This window comes from Cnephaeus nilssonii (genome assembly GCF_951640355.1).
Source record: "Cnephaeus nilssonii genome assembly, chromosome: 17".
NCBI classification, from domain to species: domain Eukaryota; kingdom Metazoa; phylum Chordata; class Mammalia; order Chiroptera; family Vespertilionidae; genus Cnephaeus; species Cnephaeus nilssonii.
Genome location: NC_137088.1, coordinates 38,011,427 through 38,028,432, shown reverse-complemented (window position 1 = coordinate 38,028,432; position 17,006 = coordinate 38,011,427). Strand labels below are relative to the sequence as shown.

Here is a 17,006-nt window from a genome sequence, read left to right as displayed (position 1 = left end):
GCTGGATAATTTTTAACAATGGTAAATAATTATTTCACTTTATAAACAACCTTTCAACCTTATATGATGCTTACAAAAGCATTGCTGAGACAAAAAGGGCAAGGAGAAAACCCATTCATCCGAGGCGAAAACTGAGTTACAGGGAGAGAAGCTGAGCTGGGAGGAGAACCCCCATTGCCAAGTCCAGGTCTCATGCTCACCCCTAAAGTCCACATTGCATTTCCCCTTTCGGGTTCCTCTTCCTCTGCAGCCCTACATTGTTCTTGGTGGCATTTTCCCACCTAAGATTTCCCCTGGGGTTCGTCTGAGGCCAATGCTCAAAGGCAGGAGGAGGCCCTGTCGCCCCGCCTCTTCATCCCCAGGGGACTTGGTCTGAGTCCTTGTCAGCCCCTCACACAATTAGGTTCCACAACATCAGATGAACCAGATCCTAGCATCCGGAGCCAAAGAAAATTGTCCAAACATTTTATCCTCCCCTCCAAAAAAAAGGACAGAATCGATGCTACATTCCAAGAACCCATTTTTTTCAGTGACAGGTCCTTTTAAGCTCTTCTCTGCTTAGCTACTGTGGGCCACTGTGCCATCTGTCATCAGAGACGCAGTCCGCATCAGACAAGCCCACAGTTTATAAGCCGGAATATCTCACTTGAACACGATTTCTGGTCGGCATTGCCCCGCCCCCCACTCATAAGCAGGATCATTTTCTGTGTCGGAGAGAGCTGGGCTGGCTGGCTCCGGGCTGATAGCACGCAGTGCACGGGTGGCTATTTAATGTGTTAAACTGTCTGCCAGGAAACTGGCTGCAAGTGTGGCCTGATGCCCCAAATCTATTTCTTCCTCACAGCGAGCGCCATTTATTTTCCTCTCCCAGGGACTGCTGTCGCCATGGAAACTGTCCCACCAGCAGGACGGAGACAGGGTCCAGCCCTCGGCTCCCTACACTTAGTTAGAGAGGCAACACATACATGTGAAACAAAGTCAAGAGTAAGAAAGACGATGTGTGGGTGTGCAGTTAGGCAAGCAGGTCCTCTGAAGTCCCCTAGAGTTCTGAAGCTGGTGAGGGGGGGGGGAGCTTTTTTGAGAACATCTGGGTCCCTCAGGCTGTTTACACAAGATACAATGACAACGACAGTCGGTACAGAGTAAATGCAGGCTGCGCCCCTCCCGTGCAGCACCCATTTCTCCCTCACTAACTGCGTGGGGCAGGTGGTTCTCATCGTCCCCGTGATACAAACGAAGAAACAGACTCCCCAAGACCCGTCACCTGCCCACATTCAGGGGAAGAAAGGCCCAAAATGGGGAGGAAAACCCTGACCGTCCAACCCCAAAGCCTGGACCTCTAACACACAGCCCCCTGCTCCCCACCTCCCACCTCTCCTCTCACTTCCCATCAGGCCAGGCTTCAAAGGCGCCGGCAGCCAGGTGCATCCCGTGTCTCCCATTTCCGTTTGAGCGTGTGATCCTCCCTGACCCTGGCCCTGGCCCACTTTATCGCATCGCACAGAACAAGGGCTCTGCAGAGCAAGATTTGGGCAACCCCGATTCCGGCCAGGTTTCTCATTTTACAGAGGAGCAATTTAGGCGGGGCGAGGAAATGAGTTGCCTCTAGCTGCACAGCTAATAAATGTCAGAGTTGGCACCACAGGGCCAGCCCCCCTCCACCCCCACCCCCACCCCCCTGCCCCGCCGCCAGTGCTCCGCTTGCTGTGTTGCCTCACATCACTGTTTCTAATCCAAACCCTGAGCCAGCAGACGCTCCCGGCCAAGCACCAGGGCTAATCCCCTTGTAGGCTGACTGCTAAATCAGCCACTCATTAGAAGAACCATAAAGCTCAAGCACGCAGGGTGCGCGGCCACTTAGGAAGTGCTTCCACTCAGCTCTCCTGCTTCCAGGCCTCACTGCCTCTGGGTGCATTGAAAACAGTCCAACAACGAAGCCTGTTCATAAAGTGTATGCCTCCCAGAGTCACCTGTGAACTACTACGGAGCGGGAGAGGATAGCTGTGCTTCAACCAGTGGGACCCAAGGTGTCAAGGACAAGAGGCGGATGTCTGCAAGGTGTCCCAGGTCAATGGCTTTAGGGAGCAAAGTGCTGCCTGTGAATGAGCTTAGGACGAGCGGGGGGCGGTACGCATCATCTTGTTTTTCCATTTTAACACGAATCTTAACACCACTATGAACATGCTTCCCTTCCCATACCTGCAACATGGCTCTAGCTCGCCGAAGCTGTGTTTATTAGAACCAAGAGCGTGGACCCGTCCCAAAGAGCATGCTCAGACGGCGGCCCCCTGCCCGTCGAGCCCGTGTGTACCTTTTTGCCCTGGCACATTCTCTTCCTTCTGCCAGGAATCCCTTTCCCCTTTCCTGCCAGCTCATCTTGCACTGCCCTCATCCATAGTCACCGCCTCTAAGATGCCGCCCGGGATTTCCTATACGGGTTTATTGAAACCTTATTCTGTGCTCCTAAAGTATTTGTGAAAATAACAGCAGCTTCCATTTTTAGTGCCTAATACAGTCAGACTCTTCACATACGTTATCTCTGTACCTGTTTGGCAGGCTCAGCTGGTCCAAGGTCAATGTGGCTGTTAGGTCACGAGGCTGGGTTTGGAATTCAGGTCTCTCAGGCTCCAGAATCCATGCCTTTCTACTACACAACTGGCAGCTTTCTTGCCTCAAATTTACCACTTCCCGGAGCAGGTGATAAATATGTGTTTCCTACTCCATCTGCCCATAGACCGACTGCCTCTGGGGCATACCTGAGTCTTATGATGTATCCCTGTGCCTGGCACACAGGAGATGCTAAATAAACGGTTAGTGGAGCCCTAGCTGGTTTGGCTCAGTGGATAGAGCGTCGACCTGGGGACTGAAGGGTCCCGGGTTCAATTCTGGTCAAGGGCACATGCCTGGGTTGTGGGCTCGATCCCCAGTGGGAGGTGTGCAGGAGGCAGCCGATCAATGATTCTCTCTCATCCTTGATGTTTCTATCTCTCCCTCTCTCTTCCTCTCTGAAATCAATAAAAATATATTTAAAAAAATAAAATAAAAAAATAAATGGTTAAGCGGATCAATAGCTTGTTGAATGATGAGCTTATCCCTTTATCTAATTAGCTGATGGAGCCTTGTTTTTGATAAAATCATAACAATGTACCAAATCACACTCCACACACACCACTCCCAATGTAGAATCAGGTAAGTTTCTCAGCCAGCAGATCCATATGCTAACCCACTGCTTCTCCAGTTCTAATGTAATACAAGACTCCTAATTATATATATATATATATATATATATATATATATATATATATATATATGTATAGTTATTGACTCTTTAGAGAGAGAGGAAGGGAGAGGGACAGAGAGATAGAAACATGGATGAGAGAGAAACATCATCAATCAGCTGCCTCCTGCATACCCCCCACAGGGGATTGAGCCCACAAACATGCACATGCCCTGACTGGGAATCAAACCAATGGCCTATTGCAAGCATGTCAAACTCAAAGGCTAACACGGGCCAAATAAACAAGGGTTAAGTTTATGCGGGCCGCAAAAAAACAAAAGCTTCCACTTTCATAGAAACGTAGGCTTTTTTCGATGGAGACATGCTGAATACAAGGGGCTGAAATTAATGAGTAATCGTTAATGAGTATTCGTTGTGGGCTGCATGTGGCCTGTGGGCCGCAAGTTTGACATGCTTGGCCTGTTGGTTCCTGGCTCAACGCTCAACCGTTGAGCTGCCCTGGCCTAAGTTTTGTTAAATGGAAGGTTCCGATTTAAAAGGGCTGGGTGGGGCCTGAGGGTCTGCATTTCTGGCAAACTTCCGGTGACGCTGCTGATTTCAAGACCTCATTTGAGGGCCATTTGGGTCTAAACGCAGTAGCAGCAGCAGCCATTGACCTTCTGTTCCCTTTGGCTGGTCACGAAAAATACAACTTCACTCGTGGGCCGTGCTCCTCCCAAAGCAGGACCAGACTGCGAATGCTCCTGGTTTGCCATGTTTTAGCCAAATGTTTAAGTTAGGCTCTGGGCTGTAAACATTTGGCAGCATGAACACGGGTTTGCACTTTGGTTTAGTCACACCCTATCAATAAATTGCAAGTGAATGAGGGAGAGGGGACATCTGCTGGAAGATTCCATTCCAGTGACAGTGGATGGGGAAGTGGAGGAGAGGGAGGGAAGTGGCAGAGGGTCCATCCCAGCGGCCTTGGCAGCTAGTGACCACTGCGGGCCGGGAGGGAGCCCCGCTGCAGTGCGATGGCAGTGCCCCCCCTTGCCCACCGCCTGCCCTGCGGCCACTCTCCCAGCGGGTCTCCCGGTAAACAGTCAGCGATGGCTGGTTCGTCTCAAGCCCTGTGCGCCCCACACCATCCCTTTGCCGGCATGCTGAGTGTCTCAGAGGTCAGGCACCCCGGGCCCCAGACGTTTGGGAGGAAAACACCCTCTCTTCTGCTCCTTTTCCAGATGTCCCTGGGCCAGCAGCAGTCAGCGCGAGGTGTGCCTTGTTTGAGATGCAAGGGGACGTGTTCAGGCTTCGAGCCACATTCGTGGAGGTAAGGGAGTTCGTCAGGAGGCTCCGTCCCCTTCGCTTCTGGGCGGTCCTCTCAGGGGACCCTGGTGATTCTCTGCCGGGGCTGCTTGGGATGCACGCTGTGGGGGGGAGTGGCCCCGGGACCAGTGCCCTCCCTCTCGGCCTGACTCAGAAATGCCGGGGAGCCCTCGGGGAGCCAGGATGAGCAGGAGTTTAGTTCTCCCTTAACCCTGTCACGGCGGAGGCCCAGCCCAGCAAGCGCTGCCCCCAGAAGGTGGGGGCAGTTGTTAGCTGGTGCTTGGTCCTCTCTGGGTAGAGCTCTGGCCTGGGGTTTGGTGCCTGGGGCTGCTCTCGTCCTGCTGCACCATCCTCCCTGTTGGTGATCTCAGTGCCCCTGAGACAGAAGTCGGGGTGTCCACATACCTAAAACCAAGACCTGGAATTCACACCCAGCGGGGAGGACCCCAAGAGCCAGCTGGACTGTTCTTTCTTTTTTTTTTTTTTAATATAGTTTTATTGATTTCAGAGAAGAAGGGAGAGGGAGAGAGAGATAGAAATATCCATGATGAGAGAGAAACATTGATCGGCTGCCTCCTGCACACCTCATACTGGGGATCAAGCCCGCAACCCAGGCATGTGCCCTGACAGGGAACTGAACTGTGACCTCCTGGTTCATAGGTTGATGCTCAACCACTGAGCCACACAGGCCTGAATGGACTTTTCTTTCTCTTATTCACTGAGGGCTCTGAAAACTGGAGGTGGGGTTGCCACACTGCACAGTCCCGCTGTTCACATCAGCATCTCTGTGGCTGGCACCCAGGAGCTGTGCAGGGCACGGCCTGCGTGACTGTCCCTGCAGCCCTGTGAGGCGCTGTAGGGCATGACAGCAAGAAAGCGCTTTTGTCTCCATTGCCAGAGCAACGCCTTGTGGGCATTCAGCGGGGGGGAGGGGGGGGGACAAAATCTGGGACGCGTTCATCTTAGAGATATTAACTTCCACTGTGAAATGGCAATTACAAAAGTACTGAACTGAGCTAAATCTTTTGTATTTAAATGTTAAAATAACCCTAAGTGGTATAGCATCTCCATTCTGCAGATCAGGAAACTGAGGGTGGGTAATGGGCAGATGGCTACTAAATGGCAGCATTCAGACTCGGGTCTGTGGGCAACCCCATCCCATTCTGCAGCCCTGCATGCCGTGAGCTTTCACATCACAGAACTGTTTCCTAGCTCCATTCCTTGACAGTCCTCACCTCAGAGGAGCTCGCGTGGTCTTCTGGATGCAAAGACCTTCAAAAGGTCATCCAATCCCAATTCCTGTCCCCTGCACACATTCCTCCCACTGCGACAACACTCCCAGGAGAGGGGTCCCCCTCATCCCCCCAACCCCGGTTTGGCCACTTGAGCTCTTTCTGGCCTGGAGGAGAGTCAGCTTCCCTATCACGTCACCCCATTGGTCCTGAATCTGCCACCAGGGTGTCAGGGTGCCCGGGTCGTAGGACAATGTGTGGAATCATCAGCTTAGGGCCTTCAGACAGCTCCTTTCAGAGTTCTGGGGGCAGCGGGCTGATGATCCCTAAATGCTCACACAGAGTCCGTTCAGCAGCGTGTCCTTCTTTCACCAGGCTCACAGCCCCGTGCTTTCTGTTGGCTGACACCCGGGTTGTGTTTACCATAGTTGGTCCAGTTTTCTCGGTGTTTCTGGGGGGAGGGCAATTCTGGGCCCGGGTTCCTCACAGCTGGAAGCAGGCGTCTCTCAGCATCGCTTACATCCCTCCATTTCCTCACCATCGGATTAACGATTTGAACATCGAGTGAGTTTATCCTTGAGAAGGGCAGATTGCAGCGTGTCGGTCCTGCATCCTGTGAACTATTTGGTTAGAACAACCTTAACAGGGACCTAAATTCAAGCCACCCAGGAGCAGTGAGGTCCCACCTTTAGGGGGGAAACCATGTCAAACCACTTTTACGCCCCGTTCCCATCCTCTCCTTAGTCTGAAATAGAAGGAAAGATCCAAGCAGCCGGCCGGGGTTAGTGGGAGAGGCCCTCAGGGAGTCACAGGACAGCATTCACGTGCCGACTCTGCCTGGACAGGGCACCGCCCTTCTCTACGCCTCAGACTTCCCAGCTGAGAAACGGGGGCGATGGAGCTGATGTGCTCTGGGGTCCACTCTGGCTTTACAATCCCATCATTTCAGGCAAATTGCTTATAATCAAACAAACGGTTCACATGGTTAGAATTAGAATGGAATTCGTATCAGAAGCACAGAAGGGGAGTGTCACTGAGAGAGGAGGGTGCAAGAGCAGGCTTTCAGAACAAACATATGATGAAAACAAGGGGGCGACTCCCGGCAGCCTTCCTTTCTGCACCCCACTCTCCCCATAGCCACGCCGGCTCCTTGCCCACCTGGCAACCCTCACAGGATGCTGCATTCCCTCAAGGTGGGGACCCCTCTGGGTCTCCAGGTGTTTCAGAGAGAGTCCAATGCAAGGTCCCTCCCCAGCATGCAAAGATTTTTTTATATTATTATTATCCTAATTAGTTTTATTTTTTCAATATACACTGACTTCAGTGGGTAGAGAGAAAAAAACAGCCCTGATTTAAGGAAAACTGGAAACATAATATGAAAAATGGAAGGGAGACCACTGGCTGTTCAAGTTACAAAATGTGGCATTCTTCAGGGGTCGCTCTTGATAGACTCTCCCAGGCTCCCCGTGATGGCACCCTTCTCCTGTGGCCCGGTCCCCTTCTCATGGGCAGGCGATCGTTGTACAGAATTCTGCAGTAAAATAGCTGGGCTTCCTACGTTTTTCAAGGAACAACCTGGAGAAAGTCGACCGGAGCTGCTTAAAGTCCTTAAAGGGACCGAGTGGTGACTGTCCCACTTTGGTGTGCATCGGGATCACCTTGGGAACAGGATCCCAAATGCCCAGCCGGGGTCCCATCCAGACCCATGCCTGTGACTAGCGGGGCCAGGGCAGGGCATCTCCAAGTTTACCCAGCTCCCCGGGGGATCTGGATACGCAGCAAAGTTTGGAGACTCCTCAATAGACCAGGCGTCAGCAAGCTGTCTGTGACGAGCCAGAAAGTCATCATTTTAGGCTTTGCAGGAAAGGCGAGAGAATGGTATTGATCAGGAATAAAATGTCCCAGTTCCACAAATCAAGCAACCTCTTCTCATGAGAACGAAGAGACCTCGTCTTAGCCCCGCGTCGCCTTTAGGGTCCTCTTCTCTCTTGAAGTGCCAGAATTATCCTCGAGTTTGTCCATTTTGACTTTTCTCAAATTGCAGTCTATGAATGGGAACTTGGGCTGCAAGCTTCTCCTCAAATACCGTCTTCCCCACTTGACATCACACGGCACGTCAGTTCACTGAAGACAGGAAGCAGCTCACACTAAACAATGGGCTCCGCCTCCTGTAACCCACTGTTTTCCAAGCTCACCTCCACGGAGCCCTTGTCCACGTGCCACACACTAACGCCCTGTGGTCCCTCCAGCGAGCTCCCACACGGCACATGCACCTCTCCTGCGGCCCCGCTGACCCCACTTCACATTTAGTTTCCATCCGATGCTCTCCCCTCCCACCCCTCCTGGAAGTTCCCTGAAGGCTGTGAAGGGGCCTCTTCCCCTCATGTGACACGAGGGCTTCCCCACCTCAGTGCTGCTGACCTTTGAACCGGATGACTCTCTGCTGCAAAAGGGGAGCTGTGAACTGTGGGATATTTCACAGCATCTCCAGCCGCTACCCTATAGATGCCACAGCACCCCACTGTGACAATCAGATGTGTCTCCAGACATTGCCAGGTCCCCCAAATGCAGTCCCATCCCAACGGGGCCCGTTGGTCTCAGGTAACCATGTGTCTGCTGCTAACCTTTCCAAAAGCTACTCACGTTAAACTTTGCACTTGCTTTCAACAGGGCAGATGCTGCCAGCAGGAGACCGCCTCTCTTTCCTGGAGGTTGATCTCACTTGTCCCCATCTCTACCCGCCCCCAGGAAAATATGCAAGTCCTGCAAATGCAGCCAAGAGGACCACTGCCTGAGCTCCGACCTGGAAGATGACCGCAAGATTGGCCGCTTGCTGATGGACTCCAAGTACTCCACCCTCACGGCCCGCGTGAAAGGCGGGGACGGCATCCGGATTTACAAGAGGAACCGGATGATCATGACCAACCCCATTGCCACTGGGAAAGATCCCACCTTTGACACCATCACCTATGAGTGGGCTCCCCCCGGAGTCACCCAGAAACTGGTAAGACAGCTTCCTCCAACCAAGTGGTTATTTTCTTGCCCTTGTAAATAAATGTTAGCCAAGCCACAGATTCCCACATTTCAAGAGGGCAAGGTTACAGAAATAGTAGAAATGGCTGTGGTTTCATTTCTGTTCCTACCTTCCAATGTGACCTTGAAGTGAAGACTGTCTGGGCCTCGGTTTCCTCATCCATAAAATGGGTACAGTTGTTCATATGACCTCTAGAACCCTTCCACCTCTAGTACCTGGCTGCTCATGGTTCCCTGTGGGCTCCTCACTTCTAAACAGAGGATGGCTTATCATCCAGACGTCTCCAACTGCTTGTCTTCATCTGAGCTATGTTCATTTCCCCTTAGCGTGGCTGGGATGTGCCATTTGCAAGCCTTAGGAGAGCAGAAAAACAGCCCTTGCTTCTCCCTCGCAGCTGAAGTCTCTTGGGCTTAGAAGGGAGAGTCAAACTGGCTTTTCCCAGCTGTGGGAGGAGGCACCCAGAGAAGGCTGGGGCAAATAGTTGGAGAAGGCCTGAGGAGGGTAGAAAGGATAAGGCCCACAGAGAATGGGTGACTTGCACAAGTCACCTGGCTACCCCCCGGAATCTCTGGATACTCCCTAGATGGCCTGTGGAATCTCTGGGGGCTCATAGAAGTCCCCATGCTGGGCCTCGCCCCAGACCCTTAAGTCAGAAGCTCCAGATCTCAGGGTCAGAATCCCCAGAAGTGAGCAGTTAAATGCTGCCCCAGGTAGCGCCACGTGCAGCCACCCTCAAGACCCACTGGACCAGTCCAATTCTGAGTGGACCACTCGAATTTCAGCAAGCACCTCCATCACCTGGAGAGCTTGCCAAAATGCATCCGGGACGCTTGGGTCCTGAGATTCTGCACTCCTGACCAGCTCCCAGGCGCTGCTGATGCTGCTGGTCCCAGGCCACACCTGGGATAGCAACAGCCTAGGTGGTTTCTGCAAGTTAGTGAACGAACAGAGGCCCTACAGTTTGTGAGACTCAAGCCTGACATTTAGTTAAATCTCGCCTGGGAGAAAAGGAGAGCCTTTGGAGTCCTGCGTGGTTCTGTCCCCACAGACTCCTCCCACAGCTCCTGCTGCCCCCTGTCACTCAATACCCTGCTGCACCCCTGTCACTCAATACCCTGCTGCACCCCTGTCACTCAGTACATGACAGCCCACTGGCTGTCCTCCTTCCTGCTCGGAACACACTAAGCTCTCAGCCTCCTCAGGGATTTTGCACTTGCTGTTCCCTTCCTTGGTGTGTCCTTTCCCTGTTCTTGTATGGCTGGGTCCTTCTGGCAGTCAGGTCTCTAACTCTCCAAACTACGGAAGATGCCACCCTCTCTCCTATTCTCCTCTCTCTCGGTTCTCCATTGTTTCTTCAGAAGCTTTTAGAAGCAAATATAATTGTCTCTGGAGCAAAGCAAGGCCCACGAGGGCATACTGTCCTGTGCACTGTCCTGTCGGCCCCTTGCACCGAGCAGGGCGCATAGTGGACTTGAGTATTGGTGCTGCGTGGTCGGCCTGCCCAGTGACATTCCACATGGGTCTGTGGACGCGTGCCCCTTCACAAAACCCTTGCAAGTAGGCCACAGTGAGAAGCGCAGACATTGAGAGTAAATGTGGGGGAAGTTTTGTAGCAATTGGCATCCAAGGGTGTGATCCCTGTGGTCAGAGTCCCGTGAAAGTCTCACGTGACAGGTGCGCCTTCTCACCACGTGCAGGGGCCCACAGACCTCTCTGCTGTCGGGGGGAAAGCTAGCCAAACCCCTGCCCCTCACCACAGAGAGTCGAACAGCACAGTTCCAATCCACGCAGAAGAGGGGGGTATCCCCTTCAGGGAAAGTGGACAGAGGCAAAGATTTCCTTTTATTTTTATTTTTATTTATTTTATTTATTTTTTTTTTTCAAGAGAGAGGGATAGAGAGTTAGAAACATCGATGAGAGATAAACATCGACCAGCTGCCTCCTGCACACCCCCCACCGGGGATGCGCCCACAACCAAGGCACATGCCCTTGACCGGAATCGAACCCGGGACCCTTGAGTCCGCAGGCCGACGCTCCATCCACTGAGCCAAACCGGTTTTGGCAAGATTTCCTTTTAAAAGCTGTATTTTTGAGAGGTATGTTTAAAAGGACACGTCAGCATTTGTGAGCTGGGCCACCCTGTGGGGTAGGAATCATCTTACATGTAAGGAAACGCAGGATGGTTAACTGGCCTTCGCCAGCTTGAGCGGCTGGGCAGGGGCAGATCCCGGGCCACAGAGGGTGGAGGCCACAACAGCAGCACCAGGATGTGCCGGCCGCTTCCGAAGGCGGGGCTGCCGCCAGTGCGCGGGTCTGGGTAAGCCATCCAGTGGGCCTCTGAGATGGCAGCGGCAGCTGATGCGAGCAGCTCTTAAAAGGGCTGGCTGTGGGCGTCAGGAGCTGGTGGTGGTGAGATCCCCCAGGGCTTGGCCCCAAACTGATCAGAGGACGCACCGTCGGGCCATGATTAATGCTGGCTCCTAAGCCACAGGGCATAAAGGCCCCTCTGTCGGCCCTGCATCTGGCCAGCCAAGCAAGTCACATTCTTGAGGTTGGACTACTCTCCCTTCCTACTCAACGTCCCGACTTTGTTCTTTTAAGTCCCAAATGGTGGGGACTGATTATATTTTGGAAATGGGACCAAATTTTGCTGTCATCCTTCCCAACCGGAATTAAAGCCAGAGGAATCCTTAAGCCTTAAAACCTGGTCACGGTAAACCTAATTGCTAATATTTATTGAGCATTTACTGTGCGCCAGGCACTATCCATGCACGATCTCACCTTCTCCAACCTTCTTAGGGATGTACTATTATTACCCCCAGCTACAGGAGGGGAAACTGAGGCTCAGAGAGGTGGCACTGCTGGCCACATGCCCCACAAGAACCCATGACCCATGGGCTCCCTGACTCCAGAGCTTGGGCTGTTCCCTGCCAGGCCAGGCCAGGCGAACTGGGCAGGTGGACGGGGAGGCAGAGAGACGGTGCCCAGCTGGGGCTTGGAGCTGGAACAGGGTCCCCGGGAAGGAAAGCTGCCTGTCTCCAGGGCCCCAGCCAGGAACCTATGAGCTCTGCAGGCCACAGACACCCACGGCCAGGACAGAGCCGTGAGCGGTCACTGTGGGCGCAGGGATCGGCTGGGGGCTGGCCAGCCAGCCACTGCTGCAGGCTTCCAGAGTTTGTTTGTCAGGCTGAGCAGGAAGGGGTGCAGCCCTTTAAGGCCAGAGCCACAGACATATCCCGGGACTGGGGAACCCTGGCACCAGGCCATCCGGACCCAGTCCACCCACCTGACATGATGACACAGGGAGACTCCCCCAGCGATGGGGGACATTTTTTTCTCTTTGCAAATCATCCGTCTTCCAGAGAAGCGGAACAGAAGGGGCTGAGACCCAAGCTGCTGAGTTCAAAGCTGCCTCTATCACAGACTAACCGTGTGACCTGGGGAGTTACCTAACCTCTCTGTGCCTCAGTTTCCCAAGAGGCAGTATGAGTACCTTCCTGCTAGGGTGTTGTCAGAGGTAAATGGGTTCACGTACGTAAAGCACCTAGAAGAGCGCCTGGAACTTAGTAGCCGCCACGTCGTGGCCATTCCCGTCATTCCTTAAACCTCTCGGCCTTAGGGAGTGGGTGGCCTTCATGGAAGAGGGGACTCTCCCAGGAGCGGAGTCAGCCGTGCCACTGAGGCGGCTTCACCACCCAGGCAGAGCGAGCCAAGCTCTCGTTTCCACTTCTCCGAACGCCTTCCTTCAGGCCTGGGAGCAGGGCGGGCCCCAGGCAAGAAATGGGAAGAGCTCGTGTGGGCGTTTCCTCCCAGGGACTGGCTCCTGCCCAGCCTGCTGGTTGTGGGTCTGCGGCTTCCCTTGTCCTCTGGGTGGTCTCATCCACTCCCCCAACCCACTGTCCCCAGAAGGGTCCTGACCTGCAGGGGTCCTGCTCCAGACGCACCCAGGAGGGCCTTCCAGCCCCTCCAGATCCCTAAGTCAGAGCCTCCGGGTGGGCCCAGGGGAGCTTTGCACAGGTCTCCCAGCGAGGCCTCTGCAGCGTAAAGCTGGAGACGGGGCTCCTCAGACCTACCTGTCTGGCATGTGCTGGAAGCCACCTGCAGTCTCAGACTGGTCAAAAGAAAAACCATGCATCACCCTGGCCTTCCCAAGACTGGTTCAAGGATAAGCCCTTCCTAGACGGGTAGTGAGCTGTGTAGCTCCATAGAGATCCTTGTTCTTCCAAGTGCTGGGTGAAGGATCGTGGCCTCTTTGGCCAACAAGAACCCCTCACCCCCTTGGCCCCTTTCATGGGCTGTAGACCAGGGGAGCGCCGCTGCTCAGCTCTCCCTTAGTCATGGTGGAGATCAGGTGAGTCACCACAGGCTTCTCACAATCGCCAAGACCATAATGATCATGCAGCCTACCCTGAACTTTGCAGATGAGAGAACTGAGGCCCAGAGGGGTCGGGCACTCTCTCGGTCTTACACAGAGAGCAGCAGCAGGGCTGGAGCTGGAAACCCACGTTTCCTGACACCCCAGGACTCTGTCCCCCATGCAGGCCATCTCCCGCCTCTGGGAAAACACCGTGAAAAGTGTTAGGGACTGCGCAGGGATTAACAGGGGGCGCTGTGGGTCCACGGTGCCAGAAGGAGCCTCAGCTGGTGTCCCTGGAATCCAGGGCAGAGCCATGGCCACCATTCAACTGGAACCCAGGTCTCCTCCTCCATTTTCCAAAAACACTCTTACCCAGAACTCATTTATGATGAAACTCAGCATACACCAGGCTCTGGACTAGTACCCCCACCCAGCTTCCTCACCCCTGCTCCCTAAAAGCAGACGATGGCTCATTATGAATTGTAGTATGACTTTTCAAGTTGATTCACACAATCCCCAATGGTGCGATATGAGACAGGCAGGTTCTAAGACAGTAAGTTCGTCAGTAGCCACCTGGGCAGTGGGAATCAAACAACCTGGTGGTGTGTCAAGGTCACGGCCAAGGTCAGACACAGAAATGGAGAGCAGTTGTCAAGGATAAACACTTTGCTTTTCAGTTTCTCGTGCTGCGTGGCTCTGACCTTTACTTCCCCCTCTCTCCCATCCCCAGGACCCACCCAACTAGAAGATTTCTGTTCATTTATTTTTTTCTAAAAAGGCCAGATTGGTGGTTATCTCTGACCATATTAATATTCAGATGGTTACCATTCATACCCATGTGGAAATGTTACTGACTTCAGACCTTATTGATTCTACTGTTGGAAGGTGTCTTTGCAGATTTTTAAATTAATAAACCATGAAAACCCTTACATCCATAATGATTTAATTATATTTTTCCAAGAAAAGCAATTTTAAACTAGATTGACTTTTTTAAAATTAGGCATCGACATGAGGTTAGTAAAGTAAAAATATTCCATTTTGAAGGAAACAAAATCCATGTCCCAAAGCCAGCAAGTCTAAAATGAACACCTGCTTACGTCACACCATTCTCATCAAGAAAGTGACCTGTGACTACCACTTGGGTGTTACCACTCCTTCCCTGGGAATCCTTGGGTTCGGCCAAACCCTGAAGAAGCTGGAGAAGGTTCCCCAGTTCTCGGGTCTCTGCTGGGGCCGGAGAGTCATGGTGGGTTTCTCCCCCTGCCCAGGGCCTGCAGTACATGGAGCTCATCCCGAAGGAGAAGCAGCCAGTGACGGGCACCGAGGGCGCCTATTACCGCCGCCGCCAGCTCATGCACCAGCTCCCCATCTACGACCAGGACCCCTCTCGCTGCCGCGGACTTTTGGAGAACGAGCTGAAACTCATGGAAGAATTTGTCAAGCAGTATAAGAGCGAGGCCCTCGGCGTGGGAGAGGTGGCGCTCCCGGGGCAGGGCGGCTTGCCCAAGGAGGAAGGCAAGCAGCAGGAAAAGCCAGAGGGCACAGAGCCCACCGCCCCGACCACCAACGGCAGCATCGGCGACCCGACCAAAGAATACGTAAGTCTCTCCCAGGCCTCGGGGCTGCTGCAGCCGCCGGCAGGCCTCCTCCCTCATCCATGCACTCGTTCATGCAGTCCGGCCTCCAGCAGCTATTGGTGCTCGTTTACTCTGTGCCTGGCACTGTCCCGTGGACAATAACACAAGGTCACTGCCTCCAGAGTCTCTCTGTCCAGTGGCAGTCACAGACAACCAAACTGTGGCAGCTTAAGGAAAGGGCATCTACGCTTGCTTGGGTGAAGGTGGGTGTGGGTCAGGAGCCGAGGCCCACGCTGGCTTCAGAGCTAGGAGCCACCCAGGCCCTAAAGAGGTGAGCATGTGCCATGAAAGGCCCCGAGAGCAGAGCAGAAGATGGAAAGAAGTCCCGTGTGCTTAAAAGCAGGGTGAGCTGGGGGAGGCCAGGTCAGTGGGGATCCCTTCCTGAAGAGTCAGGCCATGCATCTGTCCGTCCATCCATTCATCCATCCATCCATCCATCCACCCACCCACCCACCCACCCATCCATCTATCCACCCACCCATCCAGCCATCCACCCCCCATCCACCCACCCATCCACCCATCCATCCACCTATCCATCCATCCATCCATCCACCCACCCACCCACCCATCCATCCACCCACCTACCCACCCATCCATCCATCCATCCATCCACCCACCCACCTACCCATCCATCGATCCATCCATCCATCCATCCATCCATCCATCCATCCATCCCTAAGTACTGATCAGCCTGTGCTGTTTGCTGAGCCCAGGAAATCAAACAAGCAGGATACTCTCCCCACGTGGGAGAAAGCCATGGCTTACGGCTTCACTCCAAGGGCCATGGGAGCTGTGGCAGGCTCCTCGGGAGGTATCGTGGGATCGGAGCCGGGCTTCTGAAAGCTCTGAGCCAGAGTGAGGGTGATGTGCTGGGGGGTGATCCTCTGGAGGCTGTGTGGGAACACACAGAGGAGCCAGGGTCTGGGTGGTGGAAGCCTCAGGGATGGGTTTGCCTCATTCTGTCCCCCAGGAAGTGAAAGGACCAGCTTGAGATTGTCACTGCTGAGTTTCGTGGCTGCCAGCTCCCTTCCACCTTTTGCACCATCCCCCTCCCCCACACCCCGCAGCAGTCAGGCGGCCTCAGGCTTCTATTTGACATTTGGAGACAGAAGCACAGGTCCTCAAGCAAACTACCTGGCTTGCTGGGAAGAGGCTGCAGTCACTGTGTGAGCCAGACACCCAGGGCAATGCCAGCCCAAATGGCTCTGTCCCCGCTGCGGCATTGACGCAGACTGGTTATCTCAGACTGAGGCCTGCATCTCCCACCCCCGTGCTGTTGGCGCGTCCCTCGAGGATTACCATCTACTAAACTGTGTTTATCTGAGAATTAAGGCAAAAGAACAGAACTTACTTTCTCTACCACACATTTGGGGGTGATGTTGAAAAGACCCATTTCTCAGGAGGACGACACGTCCCAGGGACTTTAAAATTAGATCCTGTTTTATAAACAGATCTCCTCCCCGACTCTGCCTTCTTTCCGCCCTCAACTAGCTATTTGTCCTTAAGGATTAATCCTGTGTAATTCCAAGTTGGAAGGCGACTTCTTTAAGTCGTTGTGACATTTCCCAGTTGCCATTCCCGAGAGACAGATGTTGATCTAAGAAGGTATTTTCTCTTTGTCTCAGCCCCACACTTCGTTCAGGGTGGAAGTGGGGCAAAGGTGGCTTGGGATCCCAGATCCCTGCCCACAGTCAACTTTAGGAAACACTTCTGACACTTAGGAAGCATTTAAACAAGACCAGACCGTAAAGGGCAGATTCCACAGTCAGAAAATAAGGTAGGGACTCCAAAGGAAGCCACTGTGACTGGCCTGGGGGTTGTCCGTCCTCCCCTACCCCCCCGTCTTATTGCAATAACCAATTATGTGATTAGTGGCTTCAGGTCTGTCACCAGCGCTAGAGGCTGAGGTCTTGTCTTGTTCATCTCTGTACCTGCAGCAGTGCCTTCGATAGAGATAGTAGGTGCTCAGTAAATATGCGATCCATGGATGAGTGAACAAACGCATGAATGAATGAATGTTCAGACTAAGTTGAGCCTGGAAAGATGGGGACAGTCTGGATGGCCATGTTGCCTAGGGGGAGGAGGAGATCTCAAGATCACATTTATAAGCACCTGGTTCGAGCCAGATGCGATGCCACTCTCTCAGGGTCTTTGTTTAATCCGAACAGTGGCCTGGTGGGGTGAATTGCACCAACCCCACTTA

The 17,006-nt window shown here is 53.4% G+C and overlaps 1 protein-coding gene across 1 annotated transcript in view; it reads left to right on the top strand.

Annotated features, from left to right (window-relative positions):
• LMCD1 (LIM and cysteine rich domains 1) overlaps positions 1-17,006 on the top strand; it is a 58,506-nt gene that overhangs the window by 28,222 nt on the left and 13,278 nt on the right. The window contains exons 2-4 of the mRNA XM_079794492.1: positions 4,459-4,547; positions 8,524-8,779; positions 14,435-14,764. Coding sequence (XP_079650618.1) covers positions 4,459-4,547; positions 8,524-8,779; positions 14,435-14,764 — 675 coding nt within the window. The remainder of the gene's footprint in view (positions 1-4,458; positions 4,548-8,523; positions 8,780-14,434; positions 14,765-17,006) is intronic.